This window comes from Nyctibius grandis, chromosome 5 (genome assembly GCF_013368605.1).
Source record: "Nyctibius grandis isolate bNycGra1 chromosome 5, bNycGra1.pri, whole genome shotgun sequence".
Lineage (NCBI taxonomy): Eukaryota > Metazoa > Chordata > Aves > Nyctibiiformes > Nyctibiidae > Nyctibius > Nyctibius grandis.
Genome location: NC_090662.1, coordinates 27,723,148 through 27,747,417, shown reverse-complemented (window position 1 = coordinate 27,747,417; position 24,270 = coordinate 27,723,148). Strand labels below are relative to the sequence as shown.

Sequence of the window (24,270 nt, the reverse complement as noted above, 5' to 3'; positions counted from 1 at the left end):
TAAAATATCTGCTTGTAGGAATATTTCAAGTATATTTAAAGATATGTAAAGATTTAAAGTGTATTTGTCTTTAGTGGGAGCAATGCTTTCTGCTGCCTTCGTCATCGACCCACTACCTGAGGGGTCACTTTACAAATGTGAAACAATTGCTCTGTGGCAGAAAGGCTTTTCTACCCATTGAGCCTCATTTCCCCTCTGTTACTGATCTCATGGTGCCTCCAGGAACTCCTCTGTGTCAGTTGGAGGCCAGAAATGCTCCTGGGCTGGCTGACTGACAGCACCATTCCGACTGCATGATATTTTATTTTGAAAATACCCCAATTCATTTTATTTTGAAAATTCCTCCTCATTTTTAGGCTACTAGTGAGATAACCTTTCTAGGTAAGGCATACAGGATCTGGAGAACTGTTTATACTCATGTGTAGGATTTTTTAGAAATACCTTCTGTGTGCCAATTTATAAGCCTCTATTCCCCTACAAATCTAGCCCAAATTCTGCTCTTCCACTGGAATAACTTCCTTTACATTTTAATCCATGCAAGAGAGTGCTGAAATTGCCTTGTTATTTTCTCAAGGCAGATATTTCGAGGTAGAAAAGGCCCACATAGAACAGCTTGCATCCTTTATGACCCTTTTAAGCCATGTTTTAAGCCACAAAATTTTTCAGCTATTATATTAGAAGAGTTTCCTGGCTGGATTATTTTCTGAAGTACCCAGTTTTAAACACATACTAGAGAATATATGTGGAAAGCAAGTTTTGAATGTCTGCTTATGCTGTAAATCTGAATCCAATAGGTTAGATTAAAATAATTGTCTTAAGTGGGTTGCCAGCAAATAATTATTCTCATGAGTCATTTGGCAAACACTACAAAATAAAGGATACACTTGAGCAAATAGGATTTGATTGTGGAGGTTTCATACACAGGGAAGGAGCTGGAATTTGTTGATTTAGGAATTTTAATAAAACATTCTTCCAGCTGTACTACAAATGACCCCATGGGTCTAGATATATCCATGTGACTTGTTCTTATGAACAGTAAGAGTATGTCTAACTTATTTTGATATTTATTGGCAATTACACATGTACATAAACCCTGTACACAGGCTGGTACCTAAGTAGGTTATGAATTTTGGCCTAACTCTTTTTTAAGTTTCAGTTAACCAACTGGAGACAGGATCTCCCAGACCTAATCCTTGCATTTTCAAAGGCTTACTCAGACTTTGAGTTTTGTGACTCTGACTAGAGTCATTGGGCACTGAACAGTTAAAATCCCCACAGGGTCTAAAAATTTCTCTCAAATGCCAACAAACTCCATTCAGACCTTGCAGCAGGATTATCGGTCTCAGAGTGACCAAGCATTAAAAATCTTGCCACTGTACATGTTATCAATCTGCCAGAAGTTGCATGTTACTTAAAAATGTTCATACATTTCACAGTTTTTTCTTTGATGCCTTCTTGGAACAGATAAAGATACCCTATCTCATATCAGGCAGATCTTCACCAGTCCACAGCTGGACTTGAATCCTCAGTTTAACCCAAAAATCAGAGAATACTACGCAGAAGTCCCATTCGACATGGTGACAGTGAAGATAGGAGCAGAACCCTCTAACTGCCAATGCCAAGTACACCTTGATGAGAAGAAAGGGCCAAGGTATGAGCAACAAAATAGGAGTGTAAAAACTAAAAGTGTCCTTAACTTTTGAAATTACAGAATTGGTTTATATTTCCAAAAGCAGAGAATGCCAATAGATTAGTTACAGGAAAGTCAGAGGGAGTTCAAAACTCAGAAATTTGTATTTATTTGTCAGTGCCCTGAAGGCAACGGTAATATGTTCACAAGCCATGACTAACCCTGGCTTTACTGAGTGCACAGTTGCTAGCATATCCCCCAGCTTCTCCAGTCACTAACAGCATCAAAGCTGGGTGGCAACAGACCACCATTACATTGCACACAGTAGACAGCAAAGAATTTGAGCTTTCGTATCCAAGCCTTGATTTTGCACTGTGGTCTAAGCTACTGCCCCGCTGGGCTTGGTACCTCAGCCAGCAGTCTGCTTACGTGGGTCAGAGTAGGGCAGCTGGGATCAAAAGAAGAAATAAGTTCAAGTTTACTAATTCAGAATCATCCATTTTTGTCAGAATTATATTATAAGGGATTATCATGGAATCATAGAATCATTTAGATTGGAAAAAACCTTTAAGATAATCAAGTCCAACTGTTAACCTAGAACTACCAAGTCCACCACTAAACCATGCCCCTAAGCACCATGTCTTCTAAATGCTTCCAGGGATGGTGACTCAACCACTTCCCTGGGCAGCCTGTTCCAATGTTTGACAACCCTTTTGGTGAAGAAATTTTTCCTAATATCCAATCTATACCTCCCCTGGCACAACTTGAGGCTATTTCCTCTCATCCTATCACTTGTTACTTGGGAGAAGACACCAACACCCACCTTGCTACAATCTCCTTTCAAGTAGTTGTAGAGAGTGATAAGGTCTCCCCTAAGCCTCCTTTTCTCCAGACTAAACAACCCCAGTTCCCTCAGCTGCTCCTCATCAGACTTGTGCTCTAGACCCTTCACCAGCTTCATTGCCCTTTGGACCTACTCCAGCACCTCAATGTGTTTCTTGTAGTGAGGAGCCCAAAACCAAACACAATATTTGAGGTGCAGCCTCACCATTGCTGAGTACAGGGGGACAATCACTTCCCTAGTCCTCTGGCTGCACTATTTCTGACACAAGCCAGGATGTTGTTGGCCTTCTTGGCCACTGCTGGCTCATATTCAGTTGGCTATCAACCAACACACCCAGGTCCTCTTCTACTGGGCAGCTTTCTAGCCATTCTTCCCCAAGCTGTAGCGTTGCATGGGGTTGTGTGCCCCAAGTGCAGGACCCACCACTTGGCCTTGTTGAACCTCATACAGTTGGCCTCGGCCCATCGATCCAGCCTGTCCACATCTCTCTGCAGACTCTTCCTACCCTCAAGCAGATCAACACTCCCGCCCAACTTGGTGTCATCTGCGAACTCTACTGAGGGTGCACTTGATCCCCTCATCCAGTGCATTGATAAAGATATTAAAGAAAACCGGTCCCAATACTGAGCCCTGGGGAACACCACTTGTGACTGGCTGCCAACTGGATTTAACTCCATTCACGACAACTCTTTGGGTCCAGCCATCCAACCAGTTCTTTACCCAGCAAAGATTATGCCTGTCAAAGCCATGAGCAGCCAGTTTCTCCAGGAGAATACTGTGGGAAATGGTGTCAAAGGTTTACTAAAGTCTGGGTAAATAATATCCACAACCTTTCCCCCATCCACTAAGTGGGTCATCTTGTCATCAGCAAGAGTCCCATCTTATCTGATCTTTAGAGAAGTATAAAGCTGGAGGATAGAGGAGAGAACAAAGTCATCATTAAACATCAGGTTTGAGCACTGACCCACAGTTATCCATGTTGTTTAATTGCTACTATGATCCCTGGCACAGTTATGGCTTTCCCAACCACCTCTCTCACAGACAGCAGCATGTACCAGGGACAATCCCAATAGCCATTTTGGGCATGACCTCTTTTTGGATGTTGGGAGGGACAAAAAGTGTTTGTTTATCTGGGTCAGGTACCTCAGAACCAGAGAACTGTCCTATTTACATAACAGCCCTTAGGCTGTTATGGAGAGAAGGGACAATGATTCCCTTGGGAGGAAGAATCCTTAACCATTACAGAGCTAGCTTCGCTTCATGGCATGAAGCGCCTATGCAACACACCATCTTTTGACTGAGTATGAAGCAGATGCTTTGACCTAGAATGTCTGCTAATAACCAGGCAGTCTGTACAGTTGTTACTGATCTAATGCCTCATATGCTTCCTGTATTGTCAATAAGAAGTTTGTCTTGATTTATCATTTCAAAAGAAGTTCTCATAAAATTCTTCCACCCAACTTTTTAGTGTTTTAATGTAACCATCTTGTCAGTTAACACAGATACCTGCAAAAAACTTGAGAGATATCTTCCTTGTAAAAGGAAAACAGAATAGTAACATGTCCTTTACACTATAAGGTAAAAGCCCTGGGTGTGCAGGTTCTCTGTCTTTCAGCATTTCTCATTTCCCTGCCAAGGGAAGAAGAGCACAGTCCAGCTTTGCTCTTGTCTGTCACTCTGAGCGGTTTGTCTGGGAATCCATCACATTTGGCTAGCGGACAACTTCGACGGCTAGCTGACACCTCTGATCTTGTTTGTCTCCCTGCTGACTTCACCATGAACTTGGACTTGCCAGGAATTATTGTCCCTAGTGGCTTCACTCAGAGATTTCATGTCAGAGTTGTTGCCACTGCCAATGAAGTTATTTTCACTAAGTTTCACTGTCAGTGTTTTGTCTTCCTGAAAGAACTGTAAATTGTTGCAAATCTTATTTTACACTGTGTTGTATTTAAAATCATATGTATTTCATAAGAGAAAGAAAATGTTAGAAATAGAAGCCTCAAGAAGCAAGTAAAGTTTAGCTGCCATAGATAAAGCAGTGTAAATCTTTGTCTCTCTACTGTTTATTCCACTTCTTTCCTGTTTTGCCTTGCAGCATTGCTAACTACCCCCTTGGCCTTGGATTGAACAAAGTCATCATTCTCATAACAGATGATTCTCAGCCCAGCCCTCAGGTTGTGAGCAGCTACAAAATCACAATTTATCGAGAAGACCGCCCTAGTCTGCCTTTGTTTGATGAGTATATGATGTGTGGGTTTGTGCAGGTATTGTCTCTATATTCTTTGCTATGCAAATTGATAGTGACTTTAACTGGTTTCTCTTCATCCAGTGGTATAAATTAGGGTACATGGACCAATACTTATGCAGAGTTAGTTTTGTTGAGATTAGAATCTGAGTTCTAAATGCTATAATTGTATGAAATACAGTATTATATGACATTTTGGATATAAAAACCAAGCCCAGCATAAGTACCTGTTAGAGTTACCATGTATTTGAGAGCTCCAGGTTGATTAATCCTTACTTTGGTCAGCCAAAACCTTACCCATCAGAAAGCTGTTGTTTACCCGTGAGAAAACATTCCCTCTGTACCACGCCGTGGGCAGACCGCCGTTTTCACAACTATCTATGACATTGGAGACATGGAAATCCTTTTACCAGGAAAGACATTTATGATGACAGTGTGTTTATCAGTGTACAAGACAAATTCTGCTAGATGATTTATGAATGAAAAGTGTTTATTCTAGAATACCAACAAACACAATGGAAAAAACCCACTGATGATTCCGAAGGAAGGGATGATTGTCACTTACATTACATTTATCTGAATATAAGTTTGGGAATGCAAATAAATTACTCCTAACAAATAATAATCCTTAGGAAGCAGTGGAACTCTTGAATGAAAAAAAGGGTGAGAGTCTGTCCAATAGGCATAAAATGGGGCTGGGGAAGGGGAGCTCAGGCTGAATTAGACACGAAGTTGGAAGAAAGATAATGAAAGAAAGCAACAGTGAAGCTTTCAGTTAGTGACACTATGGTGGTAAAGATATTCTTCGTAAGACAGAAAACCTGGGACACAGGCTGGAGCAGAACTGTTCGGATTCCAAAGTTTGAGGACTAAACATTGCTATTTGATATGGAGGGCAAAGATAAGCCAGTCGATTCAAAGAGGGAAGTGGTGTGGTAGATCATAATTAAGGGCAGTACTTTTGTCTGTGGGATTTTAGGCAGATTAAAAGGTTTGGTGGGTTCATTCTAAATAGTAGAGCATCCAGAAGGAATATGTTTCATCACAAGTAACTGCAACAAGGAAACAAGTTTTTCAAAACCATGGTGTTGAAACTGTCATCCATGTTCGTGTCAAATATCTAATCTTAACTTTATTTATTTTATTTATGAAGATCTTTATATATCAATATACCCTTTTTGTAAAACTTACTTCCCTTCTCCAGTTTCTTTCTACATACTGCAGAAGAGGTTGGGAGACCAGGGTGGGAGAAGGCAGAGCATTTTATGTGATGGGACAGATCAAGAGGGACTTTTTTTTTCTTGTGGATAAATGAGCACTGGGGCTTAAAACAGGAGCCAAAGAGATTATAAATGTTGATAGCAAATTGTATGTTGACAATAATTATCTCAATCTACAAATCAGAACTGTCAGAGAAATGTAGGTAGTAGTCATAGCCTGATGCTGATCTGAATACCTGATTATGGTGCGTCTGGCCCTCTACCTGTTTTTTGTCTCTTCTGTTGCACTTATCTTACAAGATCAAAAGGTCAAGGACCATCTTCTTGCTCTTTGTACTGGGTTAACACTAAATCTAGTAGTTACTACAGTAAAACAAATAAGAATAAAACCATATAATACCCAAGATTTCAGTTCAGGTGTACGGCAATTTGCCTGACACCTTAGACGTGAATTAGTATGAAAAGGAGAGCATCAATAGGTTGAACTGCAGTTATATTACTAGGAGAACACACTGGCTGGAAAGATGTAAGGAAAGCTCCTCTTGTTGCTCAATTTGGGGCATGTATCTGAGTGTAGGAACAGGAATTCAACCTCATACACATCCACCCACACTAGAGTTTACACTGTTGTTAATGTTTTGTGATAGCATTTATGAGACTGAGTATGAATCTTTTAAGGACTGTAAAGGCAAAGAGATCTAGAATGATAAAACTGAAAAGAGTTTTAGAAGCTTCTTTTCACTGAGCTAGGTTTTCTGCTCATCTGTGAATAACTACTCTAATTAATATAATTATTCAGAGCTAGGGAGGACTTCAGGAGTTTAGAGTAAAAATGAGATGAAAAGCATTCTTATGGTATCTAACAAGGGCTGTGAAGACACAGTACGAGATTCTAAAACAACATTTTTTTTTTGGATATGTTAAGGGCAAACTTATCAGAGAGTACACTTAAAAAACAAATGAAAGCTGGAGCTGGAGATAGAAATGGCATTCTAAAACACTCAAAAGCCTGCATTTTTTTCTGTTTTTCCCTATTTGCTAGAACAGAATTTATGGTCTTTTACGTAGAGTGATGTTTTTATCAATACAAGACTCAGGTCTTAAATAGCATCATTACATTCTGCTTTTCATACCAGAGAACGTTACGTGCTCTTGCAGGGCGGGTTAATACCCCCTGATCAATGGCATGAATACTTGTTCTCTTAGTAATAAGACACCTGTTTTAGGAGCAAAAAGATAAATACAGCATGAACTGATGGAGTCTCCTTTGGACACTTGACTAGGCACAACTGGGATCACACATGTGGAGAGAAAGGTCACTGACAGTGGTGTGGTCTTTCTCACAGAAGGCTTCAGTTAAAATTCTAATCCAGCGACTTTTTTTCCTGACTTTCTTTTATGTTTAATCCCATTAGGATATTCAGGTTTCACTGCAAGATGATACTATAAGAAAGGTTAAAATAAAAAGACAGAGTGCGAGATGTTGTTTCCAGTCTTCTAACAATTCTCATGCAGTTGAATAATCCTGGATTAATTTCAAGGCTATTGAGTTAAGAAGTGTGTGATAAAAGGGGAAAAAACATTGTCCTCTCTACTTTTTGATAGCAGCTATAATATCCTCATTAAAACCAAATTAGTAGGGAATAAACTGTGGCATCACCATAGCACCTTCAGCAACTTTGATTGTCTTTCATTGTGTGTTCTGTATTCTGACAGTATTGTTTGGACTGCAAATGGTTTGTGGTTATTGGTTTGTGCTTTAACTTAATTTTGTGCAATTGTTGACAATATTCACATGAAGTGTCCTTGAGAGAAGTGGTTCCATTTTGTTATCACCTGTGAAGCTGTGATACCAAGATGGGCAGAATACAAAGCACGCAGCAAAATACGGTGAGCTCTTAAGACGGGGGTATCAGCATGACCCCCAAGTGAAAGATACCAGACTACGTACACACTGTCATAAAGGACAAAATATTTCACTCATTCTTGCACTGTCCGTTATCTTTCAAACGCAAACAGATTTATCTGTGCCTCACTTGAAATGTCTGGATGCTGCCTCCTTGATTGTTAATCTTTGCCTAGTTGCCATCATGGAAAGTAACTGGTGATGTGCTTAGCAAAGCTTGTTTGACACTGTGAACTTTTGTACCTACAGTGTCCTGCTGCCACATGGTTTGTTTTTTTTTGTGGTGTGGGGTTTTTTTGTATTTTAGTAGTACACTTATTTATTTGTTTTTGCATTTGCATTGTGAGTAATGGATAGCTAATATTATATTTTATAGCCATAGGGTGCATCATTCTCTTTGTCTGTGCATTTGCACAAAACGTGAAAAAGTACTTTCCAGAATCAGCACGGTGCAGTGGGCTGACGCTCTGCCTTCCCTACAGCTTTCTCAGTTCTGAGAGAATGGACTTACAGAACAGCTCTTAAAACTTTCCTGATTTTTATAGAACATCTTATTCTTAAGTACTATTATCTCTTATATTTTTTATAAACCCTTTTATCATATTCATTTCCTAGAGTCCAGATAGCATAAGAAGTCCAACAGAGCTGATAATGAAATATAGGTATAGCATTGCTCACTCTGTAACACCAAATGGCTGCAACGCAGCTGGCAACAAGATGCCAACAACAAGACGTTGATTTCTCTTTCTGTCTACTGAACTTCCATTGATGAAAAAGCAATTAAGACCTAGGCCTAATACAATAACTATATTTAACTTTACTGTAGTCTTTGAGGGGTAGAGATGAGAAAACCCTTTAGAAAGAAGGAGCTTTAAAAAAAAGTATTTTCTTTTTTTGTAATGTAAGATATGAGAATAATTATATTTTTTTCAGCGTAAGTTATAAATTTCTCAAGGAAAATAAAATGTTTTTATTTCATTTTAAACTGTGTGGTATTACAGTTACAATGCATTTCGTACCAGATAGATAGTACAAGTAAAACTGTCAATTATAGAAACATAAATTAACTCTTTGCCTAGTGCTTTCATGCTAAGATTTCAAAAAACTTTGCAAATATTAAATTATGTCCATAAAATAAGAATAGTTAAAAAAAAGCTTAGGAGAGAAACAAAGAACTTGTCCTGTAGTAGAACAGGCTTGAAGCACATTAGTCTGTTCTGTATTTCCCATTAGCTGCACTAGATTCAGTGTGACCCCCTTTGCAAACCACCCGTCTCTTCTGTCCTTAGGACATTGCGGATGCCACGTGCAGACTCTTAGGTTTTGCAGTGCTTGTTGTACCAGCATCTAACCTTCTTGGTAGTTCTGGGTTTGAGTGTCTTGCTTGAAAACACACAGAAAGTGCATCTCTGGGACTGAATATACAGCCTAATTATATCAGCAATGAGACTGTATCTTATTTGCAAAGTTAGCTTACTTCCCTTTCGGAGAATAAAAGAATATTCATTTTAGGAGCAATCATGCATTGCATTCTTTAGTCTTCTCAGATCTAGAGCTGGTGAGGATATTTTTCAATGGTTTTGAATTTTTCAGAAAACAACAACAAATGCTGCAAACTTAAAAAAAACTAGTTTGATTAGATTTTTTTTCCTTTTCTGTTTTTTCAAAGCTTTCTGATAATGCAAAAAAAAATATAAAGGCCTATGCTTTCTTCTAAAGAAGATGTTTTGATTCAAAGAGGGTAATTTGATTAAAAGAGATTAAGATTTGAAATTTATATTGGCATAAATGTTAAGTTAGAGATTTTAGCTATTGTGCAGTCCAGAATGCTAACTCTATTTTCAGGGAGGGAGTGGCTGGGACAAGCAAAAAGCCTCCTCATTATTAGATCTGAAATACTCTAGCCTATACTCTAAATTTTATTCAGAAACACTGGTGAGAGCATAGTATGACGGTCATTTTTTCCAGGAGCAATGCCAACTTAAGCATCCCTTTCCCTGCCCACAGCTACTCGTGAGGCAGATGGGAGACCTTTTTTTTTTTTAAAAGGACTAGTTTCTAGGATAAGGTTCCCAATCTCTCTATGTGAACACAAGGGAAGGGGTAGGTGCAGGGGCAGGAATGAGCAGCTGGGCACAGAAGAGTGGTAGTGAGTGCTGCTTAAGGCAGATTTTGCTTTCTTCGTGAAAGAAATTCACATCGAGAATGAGTTTAAACCTCTTGCAAGTGACAGTTATAGCTTGCAGAAAAAAAACAGAGACCTGGTTTTAAATGAGCAGGAGCTTCATGTTCAGAAATTGTAGGAGTGACTTATGGGTGAAAACACAAAAAACACTAGAAGTGCATTTGCATTGCTATCAATCTATTAAATAAAGCATAAATTATTTTGGGCTTTGAGTGTCTGCAACCCACTCACCAGGAAAGACAAAAAGAGTGTTCACATAACCTTGAGATGCAAATATGTAGCAAACTGAATACATTGTTAAATTGGAGGCATTTCAGATGAAAGCCACCGAATGATTGAGAGCTAGTACAGAGAGACTGCTGTATGTCAACATGGTTCAATTAATTTCAGGGGAGTGATTCCAAACTACTCTGATGGAGTCCCTGTCCTGACAGTAGCATATGGCTAAATTCTCTTCCATTATATAGGCCAGGCAATGTTAGTGAGTGAGTTCACTTGTGTAAAACTGCTGAAATTGTTAGTAATTTTCCTAAATATATGTGGTCAAACAACAGCTCAGGAAAACCTAAAAACTATTTGAAGGGGTTTTAAAGTATTTAAAGATCAAGGGACATATAATCACCATTCACTGTAAGTATGAAGTGAACAAGCACCTAAATCTAATAACACAACTTCGTGCTTCTAAAAAGTGTATTTATGAAGATATAGAAGGTAGAGGTGTAAATAATAAATACACTAAGGTAATTTGCAAATACAGGGTTAATTTCTGTGTGTATCTCAGCACAAAATGTTTTGTAGAGTCAGCAAATTCTGGTTTTGTCAGCATCTATACCATTGGGGAGAGAAGCCTTGCCACGTTTTCTTAATTATAACAAAGACTTACATGATGATTTAAAGCATTGCTGTGTAGATGGGTCAGAGGAACAATCAGCCATTGTGATGGGTCTTCCTTTACATTTATGCTGTTCTGTGCTGAACTCCTGTTGGATCTCAGCATCAGAGATGTGGCTGTTTGTTAGGCTGGTATCTTGATCAGCGGCCAGTATCTGCTGCTTTAAGGAAAGAACTCAAAAGCTCAACAGAGCATAGATCTGCCCTTCGGGGGAATTAATGTAATGCCTTGGGTTTTCTCTAGAAATCAAACACTCACTTCTTTCACCTACACAGCTGACTTCATACATAGCCTACACTATCATCTGGTAATCACAGGTTCCCATAATCACTGTTCACTGTCAGACATCTGCCAGACTCTGAACAGGACATAGAGAGAAAATGGGCACAACTAGGGTGTAAGGTGGGAAGAACCAGCAAAAGAATGAGTTTGGCTCTGCTTCTACTCAGACATCACTTTCTCTAAGCACGGAATGAAAATTTGCTTTACGGTTTCATCCTGTATCTCCAGCAGGCTGTGCCTGATAGGGCCATCATCATACTCTCCAGCATTTTGGGGATGCCACATTATAGAGCCCAAACTTTGAGGCTCAAGTCCATGTTGGGTCCAGCTGCCTGGAGAAAATCATATAGTCTTCCAGTTTACTGCATTTTGCTTATACTCCTGATTTTATATTAGTTGTGCTTAGTCTTCTCTATATAGCTGAGTTTCCTGTTTAACATGTGATGCAACATTAATACCAGATACCCTCCAGTAAATGTCTCCAGAAGTATCAGGCAGAGACTGAAAAGAGCGGATGTTTCCATGCAGCAGCTACATTTGTCATTATTATGACATATTGTACACAGGAAATAGTGTGTTACACAGATCACTGACAGATATCTTGCCACCAGTGCTTTGAGACAACCTATGTGAATGCTGATTCAGTGATTCAACAGTTTTAAGCCAATAATGTCTGAGATGACACCAACAAACTAATTTTGTTTATGACCATTAACCAGAGGAAGTATTAGGTTGCTATAATAATTAGCCCCTGAAGAGACAGAATTTTTTAGGCAGCGTTCAGCCTTCATTTTTCCTATGCTCCCTTTCCTTGCACAGCACTCTTGTAGTTAAGAACTTCTTAAATAAGGAATGATATCACTTTTCATCACTGCTGAATTTATTGATGCCAGCTAGTGTTGTTTGTAGCACCTCCTACCTCAGCAAAGGAAAATTTAGTATCTCCTCCCCTTCCTTTCCCTCTTCTGCGTGCTTGCAGTTTAGCACAGTCTTACTAGGAACATCCCACCATCCTAGACATTCAGTTAGGTGACTACTGACTTGAATGGTTATTTTGTTCTTATGCTGCCGTAGAAAAATGTCATTAGTATATGTGAGGGACAAACCCATAAAAGATAAACCTCAACGACCTGACAGAGCAATTCCATTCTTTTATGTGTTCAGGCTGTTCTCCCCCTTCATACAATTACTGATGTCATCCCATGGGCATGCATGATACATTAAAGATACAGAAGATGAAGATCTGCCCAGGAACTAGCCAAGCAGAAACTCATAATTGCATAACTAGAAATGTTAGGGAGTTGGATTATGACCTGTATGATTGTAACTGGTGAACAAGATCCCACTGGTGCTGGTGAGGTGTATGTTTGGACATTTCAGCCTGAGAGATGCCTTGCAATACCTGGTTCCTAGGGTGCTACAGGATGGGGAGATGCTGAGGCAGATACAGTGCTGTGGATGCAGATTCTGTATATACAGTGATATCACAGAATCACAGAATCACAGAATGTTAGGGATTGGAAGGGACCTCGAAAGATCATCTAGTCCAATCCCCCTGCCGGAGCAGGATTGCCTAGACCATATCACACAGGAACGCGTCCAGGCGGGTTTTGAATGTCTCCAGAGAAGCAGACTCCACAACGTCTCTGGGCAGCCTGTTCCAGTGCTCGGTCCGTATCTCTGAGCCCATCAAGGACGGCTAGTACAGACTGGACTAGACCCAGGTTTTTCCAGTTCCTTGCCTTTAACCACAGGATTTAAATGTCTTTTTAAATAATAGCAGTGAACCATTGTGGGTTGCATGAAAGGAGACAGGCAACAGTAAACACTGGGTAGGCAATTCAGCTCCTGGAAGAACACTGTTCTCTGGAAAAGATTACCAGAAATGCTCTTTTTATATAATTCTTGTTAGCTATGGGGGTTTTGTTTACACTAAGTTATCAGGCAATCATCCCACATATTTAGAATAGATTTTTCACTTACGCTCCTTTTTTTCTCTTATTTTGGATGATTTCAATATGATACAGGCCCAGTAACACCACTGGAATCAATTACATTTTGCTGGAGAACTTGTAGCAGTAACTTCTGCAGAAGACTCCACGTAGCACAGACTTTTTTGTGCTTATTCTTGTTTCCTCTCCCTGCCCTCCACAGTAATTCCTCCATATATTTCTGCATTGTGGCACAGCTTGGGCAGGAGAGGTACAGCTTGATGGACTGATGGTTAGAGCCCTTTAGGGAAATAAGGGAGCCACGCACTCGAATCGCCTCAGCCTGAGGGCAGTCTAGAGGCTGAGTGCTTGGGGGGACCCTGACCCAGCCTGACTAACCACAGAAAGGTTGCTTCCTTCTGGCTGCCCCTGCCTACAGGAGGGCACCGCTGGAGCCAGACCCCGGGCAGGCAGAGGCAGCTCCTGGCATGCAGCCCTGAGCCAGGTGCCCCTGAGACATACCCTGTGTGTTGTACTAATGATATCATCTCGTGAAGGCACCTGAGATTTCTGGAGAGGAACAGATGATGTACTTGGGGACTCTCTCTCACCCTCTAACAGCTGTTGTTTTTCCTTGATTCCACAGGGAACTTAGCTTAGCCATCTCAATCACCATGGTGGGCCAAGCTCTTGCTTTCAGGCTTTGCGTTGCCTACATTAACCTCTAAATTAGGGAGTCAGAGTGTAGCCCATAATTTTCCATGCTTCCATTTCTAATTGTGCAATATCAGGATATAAGAATTAACTCCCCAGTAAAATGTAAAGCCTTACAAGTCTTTGAATGAGCCACATAAGTATGAGAACTGCAAAGTATGAGTTCAGCAGTTCTCCTTTACGAGCTCCATGAAGTGCAATGATACATTTAAAAGTACAGTAATAGAAGGTGGGGAGGAAGAAAAGGTCATCCAAAGTTTCTGAAGCCTCATTGAAATATTTAACTTATGTTTTTGGTAAACAGCTGTGTCGGTGTTTGCATTCTGTCAATGTACCTGATTCATGGAGAGAAAGTTCATTAATTAGAAATAACTTGCACTGTATGACAGCACACAAAGTGTTACAGCCATGGTCAGACTGCCAGTTTATAAGTCACAGACAAATCAGTACATGCATATGGGCAAAATATTTGCAAAATACACTTTGCACACACATCTGTGGCTTTTTTTTTTTTATAAATGGTCATTGCAGTTTGTACTGGAGCAAAAGTTAATGTTATAAGGTTAAAATTCAGTAGCTTTGTGTGACACACCAAGGTTCTGTGGTGCCTCAGTTACATTTTTTTGTGAATGGTGGCATTCGTTAAATTGCTGACGTGACAGTAGAGTGCTGTGGAGCTACTTGTGCTGGCTGTGAGCAAGCTGGTGCAAGTACAGGGAACAAACAGGGTGCCACTGGTGCATGGTACCCAGGCCAGTCCAGCTCCATGTTAATGTGGTGTCATGGTTTGTGGTACCAGAACTTATTCTGACTGCAAGACTTTCTGTCATACTCATAGACATATCATGAGGTGTGCGTGGTAAAACTGTCTAGAGACAAGTTCAGGGCACGCAAAAGTTGCATGTTGCTTAGTGTACAGTTGTGCAACCACACCTCAGCTCTTCCAGTTCTGAGACTCTCCAAGCAGACTGCCATTTGGATTCAGTAACAGCTTTTGTACCCATTTTTGTGATGTGTATAATAGTAAAAGAAGAGAAAAATATCTTTAATCCAAGACCTTTGAACAAGGAAAAGACTCCCGTTGACTTCAACATTGTTTGGCTCTGACCTAATTAGACTTATTTTGTTAGCATATGGGGTCAAAAAATGAGTCTGCAGAAAAGAAAGTGTGCCTACTATCACATCTCCAGAAATAATAGCTGTGCTTTGATCATCTCAGCTTTTGATGCTAGGGGAAATTATTGGTGACATTTTGCCATTAGAAAGCTGTAATGTGAAGTAGAGGGTATAGGTTGTTACAAAGATGGTATAAGGGGAAGACGGATGAGTCATAGTAATGACTCCATAACTCTTCATAGTAATTTGTCCAGTCTTTTAATGATAATCGTATAATTCTGATTTGGTAAAATAAAAGCAAAAAGGGTAGTTCTGCAAGTCAGCCATATGGTACAATAGAACAATGGAGATTGAAGTGATTTATTGCTGCACTGCATAAAGGCTATCACCTCTTCCAGCTATATGCTCACAATGCATATTTGAAATTCAGATTGTTTTCCCTCTGCGTTATGTTGGTAAAGAGGATGTGACATGACTGAAATCCTGCTGTGGGTTTCATGATCTGGCATAGAGGTTTGACCATTTTTGTTCTCATTAAAAGAGCCAAGGTTGCTGTGGCACCAATAGTGGGTAACTTAGGCTCCCACAGGAAAGCTGAGAAAAGAGATAATCCCATGTCCCAGTGAATACTTGAAACAGAACGGAGACCTGAAGGTTTTATCACAATATGAGGCAGTCCTTGCACTCTGGGCCTGTTACAGATAAAGTGGAAAATTTGGTCACCCTTGTTTAGAAGCTTGAGAAATGGCGTGCTTCGTGGACTGAAAAATTATAGAAGTATTCAGCCTAATTCATGTGTCTCTAATTCATCAGTCAGAAGTAGTTGTACCTAGGTCACAGAGCCATAGATGTTTTCTAGTTTCATCTATGAAAACTTGTGGAAAGTCAGAATCCAACTTCCTTTCTCAAAGTTCAAGAGGTAAATAAAGAAATCAGTGTTCTTTGTTATTTTGCTTTGTTCCTCAGTAGTTTGTTCTTGTAGAATATTCTTAATTGAGATCCAAAATAGAAAGTTATTTAACTTCTTACCTAGTTAGTCAGATTAGTTTCTGTATAGAGTTATAAATATATGAAACATTTTTACTCTTTTAAAGAGTGCTGGTATTGGCCTATGTTGCATCTAAGTAAGACAGTGAAAGATTATTTTGTGGATATTCATAGTTTATTTGATCTGGTTTTGTGTTTATTTAACAACTTGATAAAGAGCAGTAAAATGAATCATTGAGAAGTATTTACTATGCAAGATGAGCCTTACACCAGAAGGATAAGGTCCTGCCAAAGTCAGGAAGCCAGTCCTCCACTGCTCTTGTTCCTTTCAAAATCAAGGTAGATATAAAACACAACCACCAATGTAAGAAAAAAGGAAATTCATATTTGATACACTTCACTTTGTAAGTATATTCACTGAGACAATCGGGTTCACAGTACGTATCTATTGCTATTTCTGTATCTGTAAAATTGTCTGTATCCTCCAGAGAACTGTTGTTCTCTTTACCTGTCCCTCTACAGTTTGTGTTTCAAAGCTGAAATCCAGGGCATTCACTATTGACAATTCAATTACTGTATGCTTTTCAGTTCACTTCATACACTGCTCTCAAATTCATCAGAAAATGTGAAAAAGATTGTTGAATTTTCCACTTGATGATACCACAATAGATGTGAAAGAAGAGCCTTCAGTGTGAGGCTTCCTAAGTGTTAACAGATCATGAAAATTGGCAACAACTGTTGTGCCAAGTACCATAATCTGCAAGAGGAAGGCCAACAATTCCACAGTGATGAGAAGAGAGTGCTTGGTGTTTGAGCTGTGGTCACATTTGCCTTTCAAGTCATTTGGGCCTCCATAACACACTTTGTGGGACAAGAAACCTAATGCAGCTGCCTTTGCTAATCAGTCAGTATGACCCAGCCCCTCAGGGAGGCAGGCAAAGGCAGATACGTACTGAGACACACAATCCTTGCTGATTAACAGTGAAAGCTGGTAAAGTTACTCTCTAAGCCTGTCTGGCCCATCAGCTCCAGAAATGTAATTTAGATGATTATCTATATGCCCATTAAACCTTGTGACCCATCAGTACTCTGTTTGAAGTTTGCCTGCTTAAACTTGCTAATAGGAAGAATAGAAGTATTAACTCAGAGGTCATGAAATGAGAGAGCAGCAAAGAAGATGACAAAAAAGCAGAGGAAAACTTCCTACTGCATGTGTTTGGTAAGGAGAAAGAGCTACAGTACCACGATCATCTCAACAGATAGTGTCACTTTACAGAGCAAGCGAGCCATCTGGAATTCAGGCCATTTAATACTTTTTTGTGCATGCTTTCAACCTATTTTGTTTAGCTGCAGAAATAAATAAAATGCGCTACCTGTGTGATAAACGCTGTCAAGTTAGGTGTTTACAGAACATAATGCAACATATTGTAAAAAAGCATAGAATGACTGATATATAAGTGTTTCTGATATTGCACAGGGTCACAGTGTGTAGATATAAACAAGGAAGAGCTTAATTTAAATCAGTCACATCAGAGTAGTCACAGTCAGGTCAGAATCGAGGCCAGCCTTGTTCCCTTCAGGGTAAGACCCTCCAGCCATTACAGGTGCTCGTGAAGATTATCAATTAAAAGCTTACTCAGTGTATCTTGTTTTTAGTTAGTCAAATTGAACTAAATATAAACATTTATCATGATCTGCATAAATCACTCACAGGATGTTGCGATAAAAATGGTGACCGGTTAAAATGAAATTTGTAGAGAAAAGGTGGGATTCATTGCAGAGAACAGAATGGAATATGTCTGTACCTCAGCAAGGGTGTCCCGGGGTCCTGACTAGTTACTGGAAGAACATGAGCTTGAACTTTAAATTAAGTCTGAAGGTCATTTACCTACTTCTGCATATACTACCACCCTTGGAATGAATCCTTGCCCTTTTGCTGAAGACACAGCCAACCTACTTGCTGAAAAACATTGGTTGGGGGCATATTTCACTGTGTTTCAAAGAAGTCAAAACCATATCACCAGTTCTATGTCGGGATCCCTGTGTTTTGCAGTATGAGATCTCTTTATAAAGAATTATTGTGGTCTACTTTGCAATACTTTTGGTACATTTATTTATTTATGTGATTTTTGTTGATATAGTTATGATCAAATATAGTTCTGTTTCTCATTTTATTGTGTTGAATCAAGCATATTTTCCAGCTGGAGTCTCTGTACATCTCAGACTCCTTTCATTGACTTGCACAACTCTGTGTGAGAGAGACAGCAATATGCTAGTGGGGAAAAAATAGAACAGTATTCAGTGCTGGGACAATTAATTTTAGAACTTGAGACTTTTATTTTTTTCAGTGTTCTTAGTAATTTTTTTTGTGGCTGATGCTGGAAACTCAGATACTTGCTGCTCTGAAGCTGTTGCCTGTACTTTGTAATAAGATGCATCAATTTTAAAATTGCACTGTAAGCACCACACTGAAGCTGCCTTGCACCTTAATCTGGTTAAAAGTATTCAACACTAGTGTCAACCACAGTTGAGATCTTCAGTCTGAAACTGTTAGCCTTCATGTATTGACCACACTGGCAGTAGTTCTCCCCTTGAAAAATATGTTTTCCCAAAAGTTTTGGGAAGGAAGCAAACTTCTATTGCTGATCCTGAGTCTTCCATAGAGTGGCATGTGCTCAGCTGCTTGCAACCAGACTGCTTCAGAGGACAGAAGTTATTCATAAATCTCATTCCATCGGAATTGTCTGAAAAATAAAGTAGATGCCAATATCTGCTGCGAAGCCTTGTAGAAAACAGATCAAAGGCTTCTGGAGCTTATTTAAGAAGGACCATTTGTGAGTGGCTTAATGTCTGACCGTGGCATGAAAAGTGAAACAGCCATGACAATGAGCCACCGTACACAGAAGTCCTCTGGGCTTCAGTAAAGAATTTGAATAATATGTGGTACAGGTGGGCTGATGTCTCACCCTGTCATTCTGTTTTTCCTTTGCCTCTAAATGAGCATTTCCCCCTCTGTCTAACCCTCTGAAAAGAGGGGAAACTTATTTTCAAAGAGATTGCAGAATAGAGCCTTTTTCACTTACACACAGTGAAGTGCTCACTGAAGATATGTTGTCTTCCCTAGGTCATTTGGTTTAAAGGGTCTGTGAGTCTGTGTAATTCACTTAACCTGTGACCAGTGCTCTGGCTAGCATTTTTACTTTGAGAGTTTCTTAAAATAAATCACACCCTTCAGTGTATCCTTGTTCCTGGTGTGAGAAACTGGCTTATTTTTCATTAGAATTCTCTGTTTTATTCATACCTACCCCTCCTATGCCCTGTAGGATTCCTTCACTTATAAAATACTTGGAGACAGCTGCAACATCCCTCAGTTCTTACCAGTGATAGAAGGAATACAAATAGTTCCTGTGCTTTCCTATGGAACCATCACTCTTATGTTTTAGGGTTTTCTTTTCTATTCTTTTTTGTCCCATTATTTTCTTCTTCCTTCAGACATTTCCCATGTGACTATGTTTTCAGTATGGATTGCAAGTACAAGAGCAAAAAAAAAAAAAACCAAAACAAAATTTAGATGAACTCCAAAAGGGGTTAAAATTTTAAAGAAGTGGCTATCTTGGTTTCTCAAGGTGCACCCTACTCCTTAGTCAGCTGTTTATTGACCTCAATGGGATACAAAGGCAGAAACCCTTTCCTGGCCATACCATGCCCTACTGGAAGAAGGGGGTTTAGGACTGCTTCCAATCACTCAGACCTCTTAGCCTGAGTTCTTCCAAGGAAAGGAAATGCTTCATTGAGGAAGTTCCCAACTATTGCTTCTTTAGCAATGAAATCAGTTTAGAAAAAGATCAAGGATCTTAGTAGGAACAACCATGTGAAAAGGATCCAAAGAGCAAAGGAACAGGGATCAATTGCCTCGATATGCACTTCTTGTCACATCAGAAACTCAGTATCACATCTCACCCGAAGCTGCTGATCCCAGAGAGACTGGGACTGTGCGTGCTTGCCAGTTATGTGTAAGTGCTTCATATTATTTGTATTATTTCTACACCTTAATGCACCCAAGTGGCACTAGATACCTGTGTTTCAGTACCTGTACCAAACCCTGAATGTTTTTGGCTGGTCACCTGATAGGTTAAGGTAATTCCCATGACCTGTTGTTGCTATATGAATTTCTTCTATGAAGTATGTTGTCACAACTCAAAAACCCTACTGATACTCCTGCTGATATCTGTCTTCAGTGTGCTATACTTTTCCTGGTCCAACAGTCTAGTGTTTTTCATGGTATTAAGCTACAGATGAAAATGAAAAAAAGGGATCGGAAAAAAATTGCTTGAGGATTTATGTTCTTTTAATTAAAATAGAAACATTGCTAAGTAAAATTATTATGTATTAGCTGCCAAGTAAATTCTAGGCAAAAGGGAATGCTAATAGAATGCAGGAACTGAACAACAATATGGTGACAGCAAAAAGACACAGAAAATACTTGAGGAGAGCTCTAATCCCCATGGCTTGATGAGGTTTCAGAGGGAAAACATGAAGATTTAGTGCATTTTTCTGCAAAGAGGTATGCACACTTAACTTCATACACTGTGGACATTTCCACTGAAGTCAGTGGGATAACTTGTTCTGAATAATACCATATGTCTCCATCTTTGCAGGCCCAAAGTCTTAAGCAGAATTTATTAAGTCTGGGATGTGTATAATTTTATCCATGTTCACATTTGTCCAGTGCTAAAACAGGACAGTCAGTACTTACTTATTCCCAAAACAGAAACATATTTGTAGTGCCTATCAATGCTCATGACTTGTGTCTTCTAATTCTTTTTGCTCTTTTTCATAATGACATGCTTTGATACGTATGAAAAATGACCCTGCTTTTTAGACAGAAACAAATAAATGCTCTATTTCAATTTTATGTGAGTTATTACGTTAGTAATTCAGAGAAGCAGATTCATTGATTACACAAAGCCATTGATAAATGTCAAGGAGTTGCTTATACATATATGGGGCCTGAATCCTTTCTTCTGAACTAGATTTCCTGAAGTCTTTACAAATTGATGGAACATAATAATCTGCTAGAATAATCAGAACTAACAAAGAAAGAATATATCCTCTTATTCTTTCTTTCTTTTTGTCTTTCTGTCTTTCTTTCTGTCTATATGTCCATCAGTAACATTTGGTCGCTTTGTTTGGGCAACTGTTTGTGGAAAATATTTGTTAGGTCCACCACTGATGTCCCTTTCACAATGAAAATGAAAAAAACTCTAGTCTTCATTGGCTGGTAAAGTGATAAAGCTTGAGCAAACGCTTTGGGGGAAAACAGGTGAAAGACATGCAATTTCAGAAAGAACCTCTAGTGCATTTACAGTGTGTGTGTCCTCAATTCCCACTGGGCGGGGGTCTTGGTAAGTAGGACAAGTAATCAAAGGACAGAGAGAAAATTGGATTTGTATGTTTTGTGCTGAAGTGACTAAGTTTTATCATGTAAGCCTCATATCTGGGTAACTCTTCAGACCTCAGATTGTGAATATCTTTTCCACTCATTTATGAACACTGTAACAAAGTACTTAACTAGCTATAGTTACCATGCATGTACCTTTAAAATTTCTCCCTAACAATATTTTACCAGCAGTATTAAATCAAATGCTTTCAAGTATTCTGTAGCTGTTTTACTCAAGACAAAAAAAAAAGTATATTCAATGAAAGCTTTAACTGATCAAGTGATAATTGAAGCATTTTTTATTTTTAATAGTAAAATGCCTTAAAAGATTACATGGTGCACATTGTGTATTTTGGCAAATATGATTTTATATTCTTCCTTTCCTAAGTTCACTGGTCAACACAGAGTTTTCATTTGTCAGAAATCTGCAAGATACTAATTTTTGTTATCAAATCAATCACTTCTCTTACTGTTCCTTTTTGTTTGCAATTAAATACATTAAGTTTTCCCTCTGCCAAACCTTTGTATTCTTTGCACTGCAAGAGTTGACAAGCCTAACCTAGGAGTAAACACAACACCTGGCATCTTCTAGCTGAATGTACAATGAGCACAGAGGCTAAACTGGGGTCTTCATAAGGATCTGGAAATCCCACAACAGAATTTGAGAAAAGAAATGCAGCAAGAATTCTGTATTTGTAGTTGACCTTAGAAAAAACATCAAAAAAGTGCGGATACACGATGCAGGACTGTCTTTTAATTTTCACATTAAAATGTTAGGATATGACTTTTCCATTCTTTAAAGGATGTGGAACAATTTAGAGGAGCTCTTTTTTAAGCTAAAATTCAAATCTTGTGGCTGAAAACTTGAAATGTAAATAAAAGCTATAGGCAGGGCCAGTCATGAGCAGAGTCCCTGCCTGTGAATGTGCAAGATAGGTCTCTGCAGTATACATAGTGTATACCACTAAACAAATGGCAGGAACATATGACTGAAGAATTTATTTGTGTTTCAGTAACCTTGAGATCAAAATATTCTAGATGGGTTACAGTGACCAAAGGAAAGTACTACAGTTGTCTCTACAAGCAGCAAATCCATTGAACAGAATAGCCATGCGAGAACAACATCTACAGCAGTAGATCTCAGTCCCTGGCAGGTGCACTTACACTGGTATTTCAGTATTTTATTTCTGGTATTCAAAGCTTCTTGTCTGTGATAACCTCTGCCACTGCTGCTCCCTATTCATCTGTGTATTCACTCTTCCACTGCAATATTTTGACTGCTACAGAGGGTTGGAGAAACTAAAGCTCATCTTCAGAGCAAAACTAACAAAATGAAATTAATAACAAAACAAGATTATGGTATTTTGTTTCTCCTGCCTTAAGTTTTAGAGGACTTAAATTATCTTATCTCTTTCGCCCTCCTTTTTCCTTTCAACTTTCTCACTTTTCTCGTTTCCTTTGCGAATTCTGGCATATCTCCTGAGGAGGATGTATATAGACTGAGGGAATAAGGTTGTGATTTGCTCTGAATGAGATGATGCTCCCAGTCATCCACCTCCCCTTAGGGAGTAAGTATAACATTCAGTCACTGGGAAAGTTCATACACAGTTTCACTCTCACAAACCTTCTAGTTCCCCAGTTGTAAGAGGAAAGTAAGTGTCAGGAAAACTTTCAAACTTGCAAATAAATTAAGTATATCCCAAGCAGAACTGGTAGATGAGTGCAAAAGACTGTAAGGTCATCGTCTAGATCAGGCGGTGAAGCCCAGAAGAGAGCGAATACCTGCACTGATGTCCTTTTCCCCTGGTTGCAAACAGGGTGACTGCACTCTTAAATATTGCACCAAATCACTGAGCACTTTAGGGGCTGCTGGTGAACCACATACCAAGGACTTTGAGAGCTGGGATGTAAGCGCATAGACTGTGAATCCTTGGCTGGGCAGATACTTTAGTTGTCCAGTTCGCTGGATGGTGCAGAAAGTACTTGGACAGCGGAAGCTGTTCTGCTTCCTTGCACCTGAGCCCAGGGAGGGTTTCTCCACAGTTTGTTTGGCAGAGTGCTAAGACTCAGCATTTTGTACCAGACCCACTCTCTCCTGATAGAGAAAATGCACCATAAGCTTTTAGAAATAGGCGATTCACAGTATTGCTTACTCTCACATACAGACAGAGAGCAACTGGTCTTATAAGGCCAATGCTACTCGCTAAAAAACCTTTAAGAGGAAAATGCAGAAGACATCCATATTGAAGGCATCAGCTAAACAGCAAGCAAAGCGTTGTCGATCACAGTGGGAGAAACTTGCATTACGTATTGCTATTAGCAGTTCTTAACGTGCAGTAGGCAGGATAAAAAGCCCCCTTTTTTTTTGTTTGGAGTTTATGCTGAGGGGTAAGAGGGTGCTTGGCTCACAGAACCCCAACCCTCTCCTGTCCCTTTGAAAAATACACTTTTGCGTGTACTGATTTCACTTCTGCACTCAGCTTTGGCCACACATTTCAAGGAGATTTGGGCACATGATTAGGATGCATTTTTAAAACTAATAATAAACATCCAGAAGTCTTTTGGAAATATGTGTGATGACTAGCACATATTCCAAACAACATGAAGGCAAACTCAAACTGTGAGACATGGGGCCTTGAAACTTCCAGCAGAGAAGCTGACATTAAACTGCATGAAATTCTTGCGTGTCAAAGAAGGGAAAGTGTTAGGAGGATGGCAACACAGGAGGGGCTTGGCACAGTTTATTGTCTTTATTTTACTTACATTCACGCATTCCTTTTCAGATATATTGCATACTTTATGTTGACATTATGAAGCAGTTTACCACAATCAGTAATTAACATGCATTTTTTTTTCTTAAGCTGTTTTATATTTTTTA

General features: G+C 39.3%; 1 protein-coding gene across 3 annotated transcripts in view; it reads left to right on the top strand.

Moving 5' to 3' along the window:
* The window catches only part of CPED1 (cadherin like and PC-esterase domain containing 1), a 164,447-nt gene that overhangs the window by 83,792 nt on the left and 56,385 nt on the right, over positions 1-24,270 (top strand). For 2 of the 3 annotated variants that reach the window (XM_068402071.1, XM_068402072.1), the window contains exons 15-16: positions 1,465-1,651; positions 4,570-4,738. In XM_068402071.1, the coding sequence (XP_068258172.1) occupies positions 1,465-1,651; positions 4,570-4,738 (356 nt within the window). The remainder of the gene's footprint in view (positions 1-1,464; positions 1,652-4,569; positions 4,739-24,270) is intronic. The other variant, XM_068402073.1, reaches the window with a different exon arrangement.